The sequence below is a fragment of the Nelumbo lutea genome, chromosome 7 (assembly GCF_056320005.1).
Source record: "Nelumbo lutea isolate HS-2025 chromosome 7, American lotus-T2T, whole genome shotgun sequence".
NCBI classification, from domain to species: domain Eukaryota; kingdom Viridiplantae; phylum Streptophyta; class Magnoliopsida; order Proteales; family Nelumbonaceae; genus Nelumbo; species Nelumbo lutea.
Window position 1 is genome coordinate 22,627,562 of NC_142690.1, and position 19,264 is coordinate 22,646,825.

At 37.4% G+C, this 19,264-nt stretch overlaps 2 protein-coding genes across 8 annotated transcripts in view; one reads left to right on the plus strand and one right to left on the minus strand.

Annotated features, from left to right (window-relative positions):
* Positions 1 to 427: 427 nt before the first annotated feature.
* LOC148845637 (DnaJ and Myb-like DNA-binding domain-containing protein) lies at positions 428 to 6,611 on the minus strand. 7 transcript variants are annotated; one of them, XR_016102200.1, is made up of 3 exons: positions 6,495 to 6,611; positions 2,754 to 5,087; positions 428 to 1,206 (listed from the first exon to the last, which is right to left on the minus strand). XR_016102200.1 is itself a non-coding variant. In XM_088954791.1 (2 exons), the coding sequence occupies exon 2, from the start codon at positions 4,966 to 4,968 to the stop codon at positions 3,004 to 3,006; it is 1,965 nt and encodes a 654-aa protein (XP_088810917.1). In that variant the 5' UTR covers positions 4,969 to 5,087; positions 6,495 to 6,611; the 3' UTR covers positions 2,405 to 3,003. The 7 variants fall into 7 exon arrangements, 2 of the variants coding, with proteins under 2 accessions (XP_088810917.1, XP_088810918.1); XR_016102199.1 differs by having other exon boundaries at positions 428 to 1,217; XR_016102201.1 differs by having other exon boundaries at positions 428 to 1,226.
* Positions 6,612 to 18,542: 11,931 nt separating this feature from the next.
* Positions 18,543 to 19,264, plus strand: part of FUS12 (proteasome family protein) — a 33,614-nt gene continuing 32,892 nt past the window's right edge. Inside the window, exon 1 of the mRNA XM_088954676.1 lies at positions 18,543 to 18,902. Coding sequence (XP_088810802.1) covers positions 18,893 to 18,902 — 10 coding nt within the window. The 5' untranslated portion in view covers positions 18,543 to 18,892. The remainder of the gene's footprint in view (positions 18,903 to 19,264) is intronic.

Here is a 19,264-nt window from a genome sequence, read left to right on the forward strand (position 1 = left end):
ACCCTTTCTAGAGGAGGTTCTCAGCTCTCTTGTCCTTCCTTTAGGAGGCTTATGTGATCCTTCCATATCCCTCCCTCTTTCCAGCTAAAACTCTTAGTGAAGGTCCTAATCCTTCAAAAATCAAAAACATTATGCTGGGAAACTGTAATGAAGATTGCCAACACTTGCATGATGCTTCATTCGATGTAGAAAACTTGGCATCTCTCAACTTAAGTGGGCATTCTTGCCTCATATGTAGTGGGACTGTACCATTTATTATCCTGCTTCTACATATCAGCTATATGTAAACAACACCTTTTCCCCATAACTGTGATTCTTGGGAATCCCTTTCTGACATTATGGATTTGTTTAAGACTTTAAGCCTAGCTTTCTGTCCTTAAAAATAAAAAGCAAACATCATGCGGAGTTGTACTGGAGTAGCAGTCCCTTTTTTTTTATAATTGAAATAATTTTATTAAACAGCAATAGACAATAGTACAAAGTCCCCAAGGAAAGGCACGAGTTGCAACCTCTCCGGAATAGTTAAGTACAGATTTCCAAATTAATAAAAACAACTTACATAGAAGCACAAAAAAGATCTTCCCTAGAAACCCCCTGTTTGGCTAAAGCATCAGCTAAAGAATTAGCAGACCTACTAACCCATTTTACCTCAACTCTCATATTGTTGGTTAACCACTTTTCTTTTTTGATGAGATCTTTGTAGCCCCAAATGGTATCCAAGTTTAGGAACCACCTTGTTACCACCTGAGAGTCCCCTTCAACTAAGAGATGCTCCACTCCAAGCTGGTTGGCGATCTGAATTCCTTGTACTGCAGCAAGGATTTCTGCCCTTATGGAATCCCCCACTCCCACCGGTCCTGAGAATAGGGAAATTATGTTCTGGAGTAGCAATCCTTTGAGGAATGTGGAATTGTTTTTATTCCAACAAGGATGGCATATTGGATTCCAACAAGAGATGAGTTCAAAGGAACCCTTGTAAGACTACATTGAGAGGATGAAGTCACGGTTAGATGTGTCCAAGGCAGCCACAGAATATATTTGTTGATTCAGTTTCCCTGAATTTTAGGATGATAAAGCTGAATTGTGATGGATGTTATTTGAGTAACCCAGGGCCTTCAGGCATGGGAGGAGTTTTCAAACATCATGAAGTAATGCTTTAATGAGATTTGGGGGCTGACTGGAAAGGAACCTCCTCGAGCTTTTGCACTGCACCCAAGCTTGTAAAACTGGTTAATTCAGTTTGTTTCTATAGCATTTTTACGGTGGCTTGTTTCCTTAGTTGAACTTGTAACTAGAAAACATTAAAAGTGATCTAAAACGAATAATTTAATTAAACAATAAAGTATAATAAAAGCAACATTACATGTTTATCAAAAATAAAAAATAAAAGCAACATTACATGGTTTTAAAAATTAATATTTTTTGAAGGGTGAAGTGATAATAGCTCTCACATGGGGGACAAAAGAAATGGGTGGAAGAAAGGTCAAGATTGTATATCTCATCTAAGCTATAGGGATGAGCTCCATTAGAGGGGTGAAGGACCAAGAAGTAAAGGGATATCAGGAAAAAGGTGTCACGTGGGGGAGGGGTCTGGTCCAAGTAGCCAAAACAAAATGTGTATGGTAAAATGGTGTTTTTTAAGTCATTTATCGAAAAAAAAATGGTGTTTTTAAGTATCAACATATGTATCTATATTATAGCATTGAAAATTGGGAAAGAAAGTGTTTTGGCAGATAACACAGTGCACAATTGTTTATTGTAGTCTTAAACACATAAGCGCCACTAGGTGCCATTGGATGCCACATAAGACCATCAAAGTGGAAACACTCCCTGTTGGGGAAAATGCAAAAAAGATGTTTCCCCAACATCCCCATGCACCAAGGTTCAAAATATCGACACAGCCCGATACACCAGTAGGGGCGTACCAGCCTGTATCGAGGCTCACTTCTTTTGTTTTTTTTTCAATCTGGTTCAGAGGAGTCAGTTTAAGGCCCGTCTACCCACTGAACCATGGTCTGACCCGAAGAAAGAAAAAAAAAACACCATTATGGGAGTGTATCAAGAAGCCTCCGATACGATATGTAACAGCCAAGGCCCAAAGTCAAAATCCCTACATGTACATGGCACTTACATGAATTTGCTCATGTTGTTTTTAAGATCATACTACACCATCTCCAAAGAAAGAGAAAGCGCTGGTACTGAAGCTAGATGGGCAGGAAGATTTTGGTGAGATAGAAGCTTTGATACTTCAGAAGTTACCTTTCCCCCCTTTTTTAGTTGATACTTAAGAGATTACCTTTCCTGGCCCCATGTAGCCAAAAAAAAAAAGTTAGCTTCCAAGTAGCATTAAACCCCATTGCCTGAATTAGGACTTGGTAGTATCATGCAACAATGTTCAGAGAAATACTAAAAGAATGACCAATTCATTGACATGGGTAATGTCTCCACAATAAATAATGATAAAGAAAAGTTCACTGTAATAGAATAAACATATCCAAATTCATATCAGAAAAGCATCACGAATTTTTAAGAGATACAACATGATCCAGAAAATAGCTGCCAATACATGCAGATGTTGGTCTAGAAAGGAGTCAAGTGGTGGTGCACTCTTCTACCTAACTGGTCAGCTTTTAAAGGCATCAATGTAACTCAAGTACTATCCTTTTCTCTCCTAAATACAAAAATATGCATAAGTATAGTTAGGATAGAAATTATGATCTCAAAGAATGAATAGAAAAGCTCGATTTGAGTACCTTTGACATTGGATTGTGTGGACAATCTCTTAGCAATCTATCCATCTCAAAAGCTCCCTCTTTCAAGAATATTAAATGCATATTTTCAACCCATATTTATGATAACAAATCCGTTTTGGGGAAAAAAGTTCCTTGGCCCCTGAGGCAATTTCCTCTTCAAAAGTAAAAGCATTTGTCTAGATATTACTAATGAAGTTCCGCTAAAGCTGGCATCAGCTTCACTGCACTTTAACAGATATAAACCAACCAACTAATCTGCATTTTTCTTGCTTCTGAAGTTCTCCTTCAGCAATGCAAGCTTCTTCTTGCACTGGTTCACAGTTTTCCCAGGAACTGCAGCAGCAACTCGCTCCCAACGCTGGGCAGTATCCTTTGGGAAGGTTTTTAAAGCCTGAACAAGTGCTCTTTCTTGAACAGCAGACCACACATCTTGCTCTGCACTCGAAGATACCCCATTTACAGTTACCACACCTTCAGTATTCCAGTAGCCTGAAGAACTGCTTGAAGACTGATTTGCACTAACTACCTTAGAAGCATTGCTTCCAGGAATGTCTGCAGCAGTTGTTAACCCCTCTGATTCCTGTCTTGTTGTAAGTGGAGATGCAATGGCTTGTGCAGGCTTTCTCTTCTCTAGGAATGAATCAAATGCTTTAGCAGAGTCAGGTTTCTGTAAAAGAACCGTCTTTGTTGCCTTTAGAATCTCTTCTACTGACCTCCCTGTGCCAATGTACTCAGAAATAACCTCCCACCTCCGGGATGTACCTTTGGGATATTTCTGCATCCCTTTCCTCAATAGCTCAATCTCTTCTCTGCCCCAAGGTTTTTCTTTTTTCTCATAGTTGTTCAATGACTGCATGCTGTCCCCATTTCCATTAACCACCAGTGAACCATTCTGGTGTGTGTTCCTCTCTGTTTGTTTTGCTTCCTCCAAGTTACTACTCAATCGCAGTGCATCTTTGAGAATTCTGGCCTGTTCAATCCCTTCTTTATGCTCCAACTTATCACATAGACCCCTCAGTTGTTCAGTTTCAAATGACATACACAGACTCCCAACATCATCCTCTGTGAGGTCTAGCAAACGTTTGGAAACAATGGGCGCTGAGAGTGTCCTCAAACGAGTCCGTTCTTTGCGCAAGAGCTTCTTCTCTTTCTCTTTCACTTTCTTCTGGTTTAAAGCAGCTTCTGCAGCCAGCCTCTCCTCCTCCTCTTTTCGACGCTTTTCCTCTTCAGCAATCTTAGCTGCCTCTTCTTCCTGCAACCTCCTGGCCAGATACTTGGCCTCCTTCTTCCTTTGCTTCTCTGCCTTCTCTTCTTCTTTTCTTTTGAGTATTCTTGGGTCCCTTTTATAGGCATTGTCAACAAGAGTGCGTACCCGTGCATATTCCTCCTTCCTTGCCTTCTCCCTTAGTTTTGAATTCTGCCTCTCCATCCATCTCTTATGATCACGAGATTCAGCTTGCTCTAGATCAAATTCATCAGCGTGTGGAAACTCTCTCCAGCTTTTAAAGCTGTACCAAAAAATGTAGAAACTATCAACTTCTTCCATTGCGGTATTCTCATCACCTAAAGATGGCACTGGTTGGTTAACTGACCATCTCCCATTCCTCATGAAAGCTGGACCAAATACCTTGAAAAAATCCTGTGGGACACAATCAGTAGGAATTTCATCATCAAATTCATCAGTGGAGTCATATATCCTTCTCTTCACAGGATCAATCAGGACCTCATAAGCTTCTTGAATGGCTTTGAAATGGTTTTCTATTTCGTCCTTCTTCACTTGCCTTGCAGCTTCAATTTCCTCCGCAAGAAGGAGGGCTGCCTGTTTGTCAGGATGATACTTTAAAGCAGTCTCCCTGTAGCTCTTTCTTATTTGTTCCTCGGTGGCTAGAAATCGTAAATGCCCCAAACCAAGCAAAGCATAATGGTCTTGCTGCTTTCCTCCAGCACCAGATTTCTTTTTACCCTTACTGCTATATGAGTCCGAGTATTGCATGTAAGTTTGCCCCTTGTCACTTGGCACATTCTGATCTTCGACATTTGCATCTTCTTCCTCACCTAAACCAAGAAGCTTAAGTGCAGCCAAATGGAAAGAAAGCCCTGCAGGTTCAAAGTGTGCAGCCTTGACAGGAAGACAATTTGATGAAATGTAGATCGGTTCTCCATCAACAATTTCTGATGAATAGGTAATAAGCGGCAATCTTGGTTGGATAGCCATCTCCAGAAGGATCCACCAATTCAAGAACCATAAACTTCACAAGCTCTCCTAAATTTCAATACCAAACAAAAGAGCCTCACTGTGGTTCCACTATCAGAAGAGCAGTATAAAAAAGTGAGCTGCATTTGTAAGAAAATTCAATCAGCAAATGTTCATTCAACAAAAAGATGAATCAAAGAAAGAAAGAAAAGGACAAATAGTGCAGAAGTGAAGCTGATGGACCTAACGAAGCTTATAACAAAAGCAAACTAAAAAATGAAAAAGAAAAGTTGAAGAAAATAAGACAGTATGAACGTGCAATCATAATTAAGGGTCGTTTCTTGAAAGCCTAACTCATAAAGAAAACCCACGTCACAACTACATAAAAAAAGACCCACATCACAACCAACTATTTCTCTTCTTAAATGATTAAATCTGACAAATCAGGGGGTATCCCAACAACAGAACTATGGTAATCAAACAAATATAGTTACCACCAAAATACTAAGAATGGACCAATAAATTTGATTAGGGAAATAAATACAATCTTACAGAGTAAAAACTTGAGGGAAAAAAACGCATACCATTTCTCTTCTTAAATGATTAAATCTGACAAACCCAGGGGTATCTCAACAACAGAACTATGGTAATCAAACAAATATAGTAACCACCAAAATACTAAGACTGGGCCAATAAATTTGATTAGGAAAATAAATACAATCTTACAGAGTAAAAACTTGAGGGAAAAAAACGCATTTATGCTTCCGAACCAAATTTATATTGCAGTTTCTATAACTGGTAAGAACTTAGAATTTGATTGCTTATGATGGATTTCCATATATATGGATAGATATATTTTGCAAGAATGTATTAAATCTTGATAAACAACAAGCCAACAACAATACAATCAGAACACTCCCAACGTTAATTTTAAGTCCCATTAATATTTAAAAAGAAAAAACCAATTTAAGGACGAAGAAATCCATCACAAAAGAACAAAATCCATAACTCCACAAAGCAATTGAACCAATAAGAGAATTAGAACCCCGGCCTCGACTTTATCGGTTATCACCATACCAATTGAAAGATGAAAAAAAAAAAAAAAAACATTCAGGCCAACTGAATGCAACCCAGAACATCAAAAGAAATCTGAAAAACAGTGACACCAGATTCATTATTCAGCATCATAATCACTAACCCAAAGGAAATAATAATAATAAAACAGAACTCCTTGAGCATCCACAACTCGATTAGAAAAATGCTTAAACCCAACTTTATCAGAAAAAAAAAAAAAAACGCCTAAACCCAACTTTATCAAAAAAAAAACGCCTAAACCCAACCACCCCCGAAATCGCCAAACAATTTAACCTCAAAAAGCCAAGGAATTCAACCATCAATAAGTTAGAAAAAATCATTAAAACAAATATAACTAACAGAAGAAAGCTATATTGAAGAACAACCGACGATTTGAGGAACTAGTCTTGGATCGGGAAAAAAAACAGGTGAAGAAGAGTTGGAGAAGCACCACTGACGGTTCGTGAACTTGCCTGTGATCGAATTGACCCACATGAATAAGAGTCGGAGGAGAATCAGAGAAGCTGGAAGAAAGGCCCCAACGATTCTAACTCTTCGGTTTCTACTTTCTAGGGTTTTGTAGAGAGACGAGGCGAACGAGGGGTAAAGTTAGGGCTGTCACCGGGTCGGGTCTGGTTCGGGTGAGATAGAACCGTCCTGAATCGATAATTAATCAGGACAAAATTAGGGATAATTACTTTAATTACCCCGAATTATCTGACAATGATAAAGTATCCCTCAATTTTAAAACCCTGTTTAAACTACCCCTAAACTTCAAAAATATGACTTAAAAGACCCTTTCACAGGGGTGAGCAACAAGACCGAATCGAAATATGACTTAAAAGACCCTTTCACAGGGATGAGCAAGAAAAACCGAAATACAAAATCAAACCAACAAGACCGAATCGAAAATTCTGGTTAACCAAACAGGTCAATTTGGTTTCAGCTAAACAATATAAAAAACCAGTGGTTAAATATGTATATATGTACATATGTATGTATATTATATATTTTTATACAATTTTTATATTATTTATATATTAAAAATGAATATATATGCATTATATATATATTAGTAATTAAGCACATGCGTTGCACATCAAAAATTTGCCTTCATATTAATTACTTGGATTTTAGATATATCATAGTTAAGATAGAAATTGAAAATTAATAAAAGTAGCAATATGATTAAAAATAAACTTAAATGCTTGTAACAAATAAAAAATTATTATTATTATTATTATTATTATTATTATTATTATTATTATTATTATTATTATTATTATTATTATTATAAATAAAAATAACTTTTATTTTAACAATTATTTTTATTTAATACGATGAATATATAACATCAAAAATGTTCTCAAATGTTTTCGACAAAATTCTGTATATTTTCATTTGTGATGTTCTATCTTTTTTAAAATATTTATTGTTTAATTATGACATCATGGGTAGGGTTGTTCACGGGTCGGTTGGGTCGGTTTACTGGCATTTTTCCAACCAACCCGACCTGGTCGGTTTACCTAGAAATGAAACCGAAACTGACCCAGTACTAAGTAAAACCGACCTAGTCGGTTTGAATTGGTTTTGTGAATGATTCTCTCAGTGTGAACGGTAAATGATTAAAATCTAAGAAAGCAAAGGCTAGATGCTTGAAAATTAAAAATGATTTGATGGATTAAAACCGATATTTTATATATAATATGTATATTTCTAAAATATATATATATATATATATTTCCACAAATATATATTAAAACTGAAATATATCAGATATATATATATAATATATCTGAAATATATTATATGTATAATATATATCTAAGTTGGTTCGGTTTTGGTTTTCACACATGAAAATCGAAACCGAACCGAACCATCGGTTTATGTTTTTTTGTAACCCGAAATGACCGGTGCTAAAGAAAAACCAGTCAACTTAGGTTGGATCAGACCGGGTTGGTCGGTTTAGTTGGTTTAGGTCTTGTTATGAACAGCCCTAATCATGGATTTCTTTAAAAAGTTGGACAATTGACTCACCATCTAGATGAGAAAATTGCTTTGTTTTTGGATTAATCTTAAATTAGGGAAAACTCTGACAACCAGCTCTAGATTTCAAATTTTAAAAACCCTCAACATATCATTGGAGCCTTACGTGGTTGTCACCAACATGGGACTCTTAATCCATATTGGACACAACAAAAGCTTATACTGAAATTGCCCTTTAATCTTAGGTGACTGGAAAATAAAAAAAAAAAATGTTTTTAGTCTTACACTCTCTCTAGCTCTCACTCTTTCTCAATCTCCCTCGCACTCTCTCACTCTCGTAGTCATCTTTATCTACTCAACGATTGTGTAATTTGAAAATAAATAAAAATAGTTATTACTTTCTACACTTATGCTCTCTATATCAATTTATCTCATTTTTTCTCTCTATTTATCGTTTCCTCTTAGTTTCTCTCTCATTCCCTCTCTCTTTTTTTTTTTTTTCTTACACACTCATATGGTATTAATCAAATTGTATAAAAAAACATGAGACCAATTTGGTATGGTTCAAAAATAATTACACCAATTTGATAAAAATTCATAAGAAACTTTTGGCTATGAAATTTACACTAACTAGAGAATGATAGAGATGGAGGGAGAATGAGATATTGACCAAGAAAGAGTGAGTGAGGGGAAATAATGAGAGAGATTGAGGGAGAATGATCAAGAGAGAAAGAGAGAGAGGGGTTTTGATTTGGCTACAAATCAAAGCTAAGAGAGTGGGAGAGACAGAGGAAGCAGAAGATCAAGAGATTACTGGGAAAGTGAGAGTGGGTGAAGGGAGGGAGATCGATAAATAAATGAGAGAGAAATTGAAAACCTATTTTCAGTATAGGCTTTTTGTTGTGTCCAACATGGACTAAGAGCCTCATGTTGGCAACAAACACATAAGCCTCTAATGACATGGTGGAAGTTTTTATAATTTTAAATGTAGAGCTAGTTGTCAGAGTTAAAGTAGTATAGATGTACTGAGTCAAACTTAAATGCTTGAAGCCATTCATGCTTTTTAAAGTAGTATAGATGTGAGCGTCGGAAGACTCACTTAGGATGATTTAGATTTTTCACCCATCAATTATGTGAAATGGAGGTAATGGAACCTCCGGGAATGGTTTTTAAAAACATTTTTGTTTTAATAATGACTCCAAGGCCTGAGGCACCGACTACGCTAGTCTGGATAAGACTTGGATGGGAGAAGGAAGGGATTAAGCACCCCTCTCCTGGGCTTGGTAGGTAGGGCCCACATAAATCCCAAACAAGCATGAATACACAAATATTTACTTAGTCAAGAGCATGCTAATATAAAAGAAAGCGAGAAACGAATACAAAAAGATAATTTGTTCTATCACTTATTTTTGTTTTATATTCTTTTATTTTTCTGATTCGTTTTTTATTTTATCTTTTTTTTTTTTTTGTTTTCTTATGGAACTCCATTTATGTATTTTCTTTATGGAGTTTAACTTTGTACCCTCTAATATTTTTTGGGTAAATTACAAAGGCCCTCGTACTATGGGATCTGTGACAAAGACCCCCTTATACTTTGTTTTGCGACAAAGACCCCCTTGTACTATAACCATGAGACAAAGACCCCCTTGACCGCTAAGTCAGATGACGGAATGCATTAAATTACCAAATACCCTACTAAACTTTTTCTAGTTTCTTTTTTTGCCCTTTTTCTCTTAAAACCTATTTAACCTGCCGGAGTTGGGTTTGATGCCAACCCCACCTGAATCAGTGCCCAACCAGAAAACCCAGTTCCAAAATTACAGTTCAACCTCCTATCAGCAGCCCCAAAAGTAGAAGCAGGAAAGAGGTGCTGATCTTTGTTGCTGGCAGCCGCCTCCTTGACATAAGTGGGAATCGGGATTTGGCTCGACTCAATTGCATCTACATCCTCGACCAAAACTTCGTATTGTTTCTTCAGTTCAGTTGCAGTCTTACTTGAAACCATGGAAGCAATCTTCTCCCATCGGTCTTTTGAGTCGTCAGTAGCCCAGTGCATCGCAATTGCAGTCTAGAACGCCTTCTCCTCCTCTATGCTCCATCCTCCTACACTAGCCATGTTCTTTCGCTAGCATGGTTATTTGTCCATGTTGGGACTCAGGGAGGGAAGAATAAAGCAAAGTGCAAAGGATAGTTGGATAGGGAGATGGGTATCAATGGAGGTAAAGTTTTTAAGGGCCACTTGGAAATTGAATGGATGGATCAGTTGTCATGTTCAGACAATACAGACTCTCTCTCTCTCTCTCTCGTGACTCTTTTTTCACTTACATAGACATAGTAATAATGGAGTGTGTAAAGGGGTGACTGGTGAGGAAAAGACGAGGGCCAGAGAATCTTTCCACCAATTCAACTACCGCTCGTAGCTTGGAGTCACAGCCATGAGCCAATCGGCCAAGACCTTTTATAAATTTGTGAATGTTTGGCTCCTCCTCTCAGTCACAAATTAGATATGGGTTAGTATCATAATGAACTCAGATCACGATTGCTGTTGTTGTAACTCTATATAATCATCAGATGAACTATAATTTTGGAGCAATTAGTACAGGGTTGGCATCGGGCCCAACTCAAGCTGCTTCCAATGTTGATGTTCACCCAGAAATTTTGTTTTGGTGTGCCCAGTCTAATTTTTCTCCATTTGCAAGGAACGGAAAACAGAGAGGAAATCTCAAAGAAGAAAGGGGAAGGGGAAGAAGAGAGATACGGGGAGAGAGGGAGAGAGGAAGGACTTTAACAGAAGTCTGTTGCTGTTGCTGTTCGTGTGAGGTTAGGGAAGATGAACAGTCTTTTTCTTTCAATTGTTCAAATAATTATTACAAGGGCAATATGGGGATTAAAAAATATTATAACGTCCAACTTCAATGAAAGGCTAACAGAAGGGGGTCTTTGTCTCATGATCATAGTACAGGGGGATCTTTGTCACTGACATCATAGTACAGGGGGGTCCTTATAATTTACCCTATTTTTTTACATTTTCATTTTTGTATCTTCTTTATTTTTCTCTTTTCTTCTTTTAGTTTTTTTATTCATGTTTCTAACAACTTATTTCCTCCCCTTTGCAAATATACCCCATTTATCAAACTAAGAACTCGGATCTGCTAATCGAATTATTATTATAGGTTTTCATGCTTCTACTTTTCTTTTTGTATCTCTTTTTAAGACCTTTTTTTTTTTTTTGCAACCAGATCCCCCTTCATTTTTCATCTGTAAAGAGTCTGAATCATCCTTAACCTATTGTCTTCCCGGTCATCATCCCCTCTCTTTCCTTTTCCTCTTTTTTTTTTTTTTTTCTCTCATGACTTTTTCTACCATGCATTTCTTTCTTTTATTTTTTTACATAATTCCCACAAATTGAAACGGGTAGCTATTCCATTCAAATTCAAACAAAATAAAGAAAATGAAGAAAACCAATTGCCCGTAGAATAGATCAAGCATCAGATTGGTGATGATTCCAAGCACAATAGTAAGATTAGATAACAAATTGACAGACTAAGAATGAGGAATACTAAAACAGAATTCGGATTTCATCAATCTCTCTCTTTTTTTTTAATCCAATTAACGATTTAATCCTCAAAATAGAATGAAGTGAGAACAAGATTAGTTATGTGGTTATTAGTAATAACAATGAGAAGAGATTATAGTAGACAATCGATTTACAAATATATAAAATGGGTGATGGATGGATACCTATGGAAAGCTCATTAGCTCATGAGGAAATGGATATTCACAGCCTTGGGATCTAGAACAAAAGAAGGAATGAATTTGCTTGTGGCCAAACATAAGTTGGTTATGATCTTTTGGTTGATTTGCGGCATACCAATTGAGTTTTGCCTTTTCTGACCCAGTATAAGATGGTTTCTAAAGTAGCTTTCGAATCCCAAAGGTGATAACATGATGCTACTTGATGGTACGCAATCCGGCCGGTCCTAACTGTCAACGACCTTGCCTCTGACTAGAGCAACGGGGAGCTTGAAAACGGAGAAGATGAGGGAACTCCGGGGGGAGTCCGATGAGATTGCTCCGAAGCTCAATTTGGTATTTTCTCAAAGGCAAGATAAAACCAAATGGCGCAAAGTTCACATACCTTGTAGTTGGGGGTAGGGGGCCTTTTATAACCACTTCGTGCACTCACTCCGAGACTTTTGTCAGATCGGTATGATTACTTTTGTGCTTCTGCCAGTTCGGGTGTCATCCCTTCTGCTGGGACAAAACCGCCACTGCTCCTTGTCAGAGCCGTCTCTGTAACTGGAGATGGCGGTGGCAGGTGGCGATGGCAGGCGACCGTTTGGAGGGCGGCTGTCAAGCGTCAGATCCCAAGTCAGTCAGGTGCGCCGCTCCTGGATATGAACTTCCTCGATGTCAGGCATGGTACGGTTGTTCAGGTTGACGTCCTGGGGGCGAAGTGCTAGAGTGGTGAGCGAGGTGAAGTCTTGAGTTCGGATAGAGGTGTGTCCTGAACTGCCATTGGGTAGGCCAGTTCGGGTTACTGCCCTTTGTGTTTGGCTCGGGGCCTAAGGGAGAGTTCGGGCTCTTAGTAGGGAGTTCGGGCTCCTAGTAGGGAGTTTGGACCGCTGGTTCCTCCCTATGGTGCTCGCGCCTTGGGTGCACTGTTGCGCCGAGCTGTTGCCTTTGCCACATGTTGCGTAATTACGAGATCGGGCCAAATCTTCCTTCACCACTACCCATATTACTTGAATCAATAGGAAGTATATTTCAAGGTTTTTATAATTGACATGTTGAAGGCATTAAATGGCTAGAAGCCTAGAACAAATAACTTGAATCCTTTCTGAACTTGATCATTGCTGTTTTCAGTTTTCAAATGTACCCCTTATGGTGGCGTGGTTGAGAGGAGGGATCCCATAGATTTTCTTGAATGTACACCTCATTGATCATTGTTGTTTTCAGTTTTCAAATATATATATAAGCTTATAATAGGCTAATTAGTTGGAAAAGTTGATCAGAAACGTGACCTGCTGGTAGATGATCAATCAATAACAGGAAGATTTATTTAGGATACATTGTGTATGAAAAAGTATTAAATTAACAGAGAACTGTAGCTGTAAGCTGCCACAGAGTTGCATGGCTTATTCATAGCCTTTATTATTGGGAACCTAGATCCAAACATGAAATATAATCCTTGGAGCAATATCTACTTGGAAATCTTGATGAAGGCTACATGATCCGTATTGGACACCTTAGTCATGGTGCCTAGTTCAGGGGCTAGCAAACACTTGGACGATGCTTCCCTATAAAAGAAGCCTAAGAAACCATAGTCTTTGTTACACTTATCTCTACACTGAGCAACATTCAAGAAAAGCTATGGGACTTGTTTCTCCAAGGTTGTTGGAGCTACATTGCTCTTTTCAACTTGGGTTCTAAATCTAGTTTTAAATGCTAATATCTGCAGGAGTTGCTTGGATATGGCCACCTATACACCCAAGAACATTGTTCTTCTTGTCTTTCCTCTGGGTATGTTCTGTAACTCCAGAATTAAGTTGCTTTTGCTTTTGTATATTTCTTATAGTTTTGGCTTTGGTCACGTACTTTCTCCTGTAAATTCCATGCTGACCACTAATTTGAAGGTTTTAACGGTTTTCAAAGGGATTCTTTTCTGTTAACTGTGCCAGAGAGAATTCATGTCCACACAAGGTGGTTTATATGGATTTCACGTGGGTTCCAGTCCATATTTAATGAAAAATGAATGATTAATGTGACAAATAAAATCCATGCACTAAATCTATGAAAGTTGGGTATTCAAGGAACCCAACCCATATTTGGGGTTATGGGTGCAAGTAGGGTTGGGTTAGGTGAGTTTTAGATCAGCCATATGGTGGGGTGATGTCTCTGGGGCTTTGCTGCCTCATCCTATAATGCTTGTAATGGTTGGAACTGAAACACATTTTGATGGATCTGAAGATAGCAATTCAACCTCTCATGTATCAAGAAATCCTAATCCCACCCATATGGTGGTTCCAGTTTCAAGGAGCAACAGCTCCGTTAATAGACCACCTTTGAAGTTCTTGATTTATGGTAGGACAGGGTGGATTGGGGGTCTTCTTGGAAAGATATATGAGAAACAAGGGATACCCTTTATACATGTTAATGCTAAATAATGCATACTTATATTTTCCTTGATGAATGTTCCTGGTTGAAGAGCTATTGCCTTATTGCCTATTGCCTATTCTAATGAACAAAGGGAGTAAACTTTGGCTATATGTTAGACAGTCTGCAGCTGTCCACAATGCTCTCCTAAATGGGCTATATAGCCAGTCTGCAGCTCGCTATATAAATTATGTAATTTTAATTGTGAACTTAAATTAATATTTTAATTTATTAATTTATATGGGCAATCTAGGATGCCCAGGCTGGCTTAAATTAGCCCATAACGGATGGCTTCTCAGACAACCCATATTACCAGTTGGCTTGTTGGACTAGCCACATACGATTAATAGAATAATAGATAGGCCCTCAACATAACCTGATATTACAAAATAAAACACAAGACAGAATTACATATATACTAAATATCCTCCAATCATAAATAGAAAGTACTTACAATAACTCTGCTGCCATTCATTGACAATGCTTACATCACTGCGTGTCCGTCTATCTATATAAATTTGTGCACGAGTAGGTGCCACCCCATGGGCCTCTTTTGTCTAACAACATGAAGGTAAAATAACTTCAAACAATATACATATACTGAACAAACAATTTATCATCATAACTGCAAATATGTAAAACTAACATTCTCTTCAATGAACCTAGAGAATCCTTTTGTGCCAATGTAGTGAAGGTCTTCTCATTCTTTCATCTTGTCATTTTCAACTTGTACAAAGACACTCCTATGGTCAGTGGCCTTTCAATGCAAATGAATAAACCATGTCAAACAACATTTTCATATACCATGATCTACTTAGGTAGTGGGCCTGGTGGTTGTGGCTGGATTCCAAATTGACAGACCTCAAAGGATGGCAGATTGGTCCCCTCCTGCAGATGGGAAGATTAAACTCAACTTTGATAGATGCTGCCTGGGAAATCCAGGGGTTTCAGGTGTGAGGGTAGTGGTTAGGGGTTCATTGTGGCAATCTAGTTCTCAGCTACTCAGGCTGGTTGGTAAGAGCAACTTTTTGAGAGCTGAGTTATTGGCTTTAATTAAAGGTCTAAAACTGCTGGCAATTCAGGGAATGGGGAATGTGGAAATGGGAGGTGATTGCCCTTTCTTTGAGCTGGACTACTGCCCTTTTTGTACTTACCACTCATCTTTAAAATGTTTCCATGAACCTTATAAACATACGCAACTCAATTAAACTCGACCATAAACTTAAAGACTGCATTTTTTTACTTGAGATTTGAGAAATAATTCACGTTTCAAAACAAATTGCCTTCACCAATCACTATGGTGTCGGGCTGGACTACCAAGAATAAGCCATAAATTCAGAACATCTTTGTCTTACAGGCCCTTTTAAGCTTTGATTGATAACTTATGAACTAGCTAGGTATTGAAAGCTGAATGAGAAAATTGGCTTAAATTCATTAGTATTATATAACTTTCTCCCCTTTTTAGTGGATGTAGGCTAATAGTCGAACTCGAACCTTTTAAATTCATCACTTCCTCTCTGCCCTGTTCTGAATCCATGTTGATGTTGGCTGAATGGAACATTTTCATGTTTGGAATATTTAGCGCTTTGCTTTCACATGCCATTTCATCAGTCATCAACCGCCACCGTGGACTGAACTTGTGATTCTGACATCTACTCAATCGCCCCATGGAAGAAGATTAAGTATATAAGAATGAGGGAAGCACAATTTAATTTCCATTGTCCTGTATAGATCTTTAACTTTGACAAGTCTAAATGCAAAAACTATTATTTTCAGGGAAGACCTAGGAATCAATCTCCAGGATGTTTTACATTTCTCTTTCTCTCTGTCTGTCTGTCCTTCCTTGGACCTTTAGGATGGCAATCAGTAACCAGATGGGAGGTGAAATGGCAAGAATTTTCTTTTTAGTCTCATTGGTATATCTGGTTGGCACCACCCTGCTCTAATTCTATGGGCAACATCCTCTTTAACATGAATAGCTAATTATAGAAAACAGGACATTTTTAGTCTATTTGGTTTCCTTTATTTCTTTGTGAATCTCTACAATGGTCCATTTTTTTCAATGTTAACAGAATAGGTTTTGTTAAGAAACAAAGGGTATTGGGGAATATATAATGGCCTTAATGTCCAAAGGAATAACAAGAAAAGACTTGAAGTCCTGCTCTAGAAAATAATACATTATAAAATTAACTGCACTGAACAAACAAACTGCTTTGGTATGGAAGGTTTTACTACTCAATCAATGCTCCAACTTTAGCAAGCCTGCTTGAAATTGAATTAGCTGGCCTAGGAATCCAAACTAGGTGGGATGACACCTTTTTTTTTTTAATAGGAGAACAATCTCTAAGGCACATGAATGTAACCTCTCATCCACTATAGCAATCTTACTTCCATTACCACAATCTAAGCAATTGGATGCCTACTCACCTACGAGTTCAGCTTTAATGGAATCACCAAGAATAATGCTCAAAAAGGGAAGTTAGGATCTCTCCAAAGGCCTTGGATTTCCAAATTAACAGTCAGAAGTCCAACTTTATGTTTAACTGCAGTGTGAGACCAGACAATATTAAATGATTTGTGGAACATGGGGCAAGGAAAGTTCAGAGGTCTCTAAACTTGAATGGCATTCATGATTTGAAACTGAGCATAAATATAAGAGTACAAGTCAAGCAAATGACAAGACGACATTAATATCTTCATAAAGAAGAGGGTTGGTAATTTACCATTTATAGAGATAAGGTCGATAATCAACTATTCTCTCTTTAATTATTGGCTAGATTTTCATCTTTAGAGCTTCGGATTGGTTTTGGTTGGATTATTTCCATAAATAAAAAAAGATTTGTAATCCACATTTGAAATTGAAATTGACTTCATAATGGACCCACATGGGCCATTCCTTTATGCTAATGGATTTACAACAACAATGCCTAAATGTTAAGACCCATGCACATACTTAAGGGTATGGGGTATGGTCCAAATAGGAGGATCCATACTAATCCACGAGTGAATTTGAGTTTATTGGGGTTGGGCTCATTTAGGAACCCATGAATTTCAATGTTAGAGAGAGAGAGAGAGTTGAATAGGAATACGATTTGAGCGCTAATTATTTTTATAAAATTAATGAAGGTAGCCAAAAAATATATATCATAGATGCTTTGCTTGGAATCTTTATTTGTCAAGGTAGTTAGATTTTTCTTCATCTGAGCTCTCACCAACTTTTCTGCTTCATCTTTTACAATGAAAATGAATTGACAAAGAAGATACCAGAAATGTGTGTGTGTATCTTCTACAATAAAGAAAGACAATCACAAATTCCCTTTCAGCTTTATCTCATACAAATTAGTAGCTATCAATGGCTCAAAATGCAATGATGGCAAACTGTTAATGACTTAAGACTTTAAAGTTACAAAATTACCCTCGCAACTTTTAAGGGCACATTTCAATAAAATTTAAAATACCAGATTTGCCCTTATAGAATTCACTTGGTTCAAAGGTTTTTATAGAGTAAAATTACTTTTTTCTTTTCAATTTGATTCAATATTTTTTTAATTAAAACCAAAAAGTTCTTTTGGGGGTATTTTAATAAATTTCCATATATATACATATCAGGGTAAAGTGGATATTTTTGAAAAATTAATGCATTAGGTAAAGGTTTTCCTCCAAGACAATAACGAATGGGAGGTAGCGAAAGGTTATTTCAATACTATAGGGGAGGTTTTTGTGAGATTGGAATTTTATGGGAAAATTTTATGATTAGGATAAAATACCAAAACCTCCCGATAATTTTCCCTATTGGTCATTGAAAGAAGGGAGGTATTAGTCAATTTTTTTTTCAGAAAATAGAATGGAGATTTTTGCTAAAATGAAACTATAGGAAAATTTTTTATGATTAGCAGAAATTTGTGGAGAGATTTTTGTATTTTACATTTATGATTATCAGAAACCCATGGCACTTACACAGGGAACAAGATTTTATCCTCACAAATGGGCGCCTCACAGGCACATCCGTGTGCATTGGAAACATCCCGTTTCCTTGCACAGTGGGTGTATAGGAATTTGGCAATCTAGAGTTTCATACCGTTCATCCTGTACGACCGTCCAAATTTGGTCAGTGGCTAATGTTTCACGTTTCACCACGCACCTCATCCATTTAACCACGTATGATACCCCTAGCATTTCTTTGCCGTCCCGTTTTCTTCTTGCCACATCAGCAATAAAAATAAGAGTGGACAAAAGTCATATAGAGGTCATCTTTGCTACGACAGTATCGTAACAGGGCTAAAAAAAATCAATCCCTTGATTTAATGATATATCCCCATCAAGAGATCAGTTGGGCCACATCTATAAATCAAAGGTTTTAATTTTGTTGTTTCAGCGCAACGCTACGACAGTGTCGTAGAGATTGAAGAATTATCGAACGTATCATCGAACAAAAGAGCCGTCCAGAATAAAACAGAAACGGCCGTCCAGAAAACCGCGTCGCTCCAAACGAATCGGAGGCGCTCCATGCAGCATAAAACATAAAATAAGGAGGGAGAGAGAGAGTGTGTCTATTTCTGTTATAAGTTCTAAACTCTCACCGGTAAACCCTAAAAACAAATTCGAACCAGTTCATTTTGTACTTCCGGTTATTATTCCTGCAAATCGACCAAACTGAAGCTCGAAACTTCTCGTCTCCAATTGTAAAAAGTCCTCCTCAAATCTGCAGTTGAAGTTTTGATACGCAATCATGGGCTCCGGTGATTTTTTTTTTTTTTTTAAATTTTCACATTCTTTCTTTTTTTTTTGGTTTGCGTGCAGCTTGAATGGAATTTACTGCATCTGAGGTTCCTATTTTGATTTTGATAATTGCTCAATGGAAGGTTATAGATTCGCTTTCGCGATACATTTACAACTTTATGTGAAATTCTGTTAATTGGTGCTCCTGAATCTGTTTGGATACAATCCCTTTTGCTTGCATATTCTGTTACCCTTAATTATAACTTTTTAGTGATATAGAGTGTAAGATACAAATTTTTAAGGTTTCGAACTTCGTTGGAAGCAGCAACAGCGAGATTTATCTAGCCACCCGATTAGCTAACATGCTACGTTTTACATTTTA

Bases quoted from the DNA above. Each gene is read 5' to 3' on its own strand.
- LOC148845637 (XM_088954791.1), bottom strand. From the start codon at position 4,968: ATGGCTATCCAACCAAGATTGCCGCTTATTACCTATTCATCAGAAATT.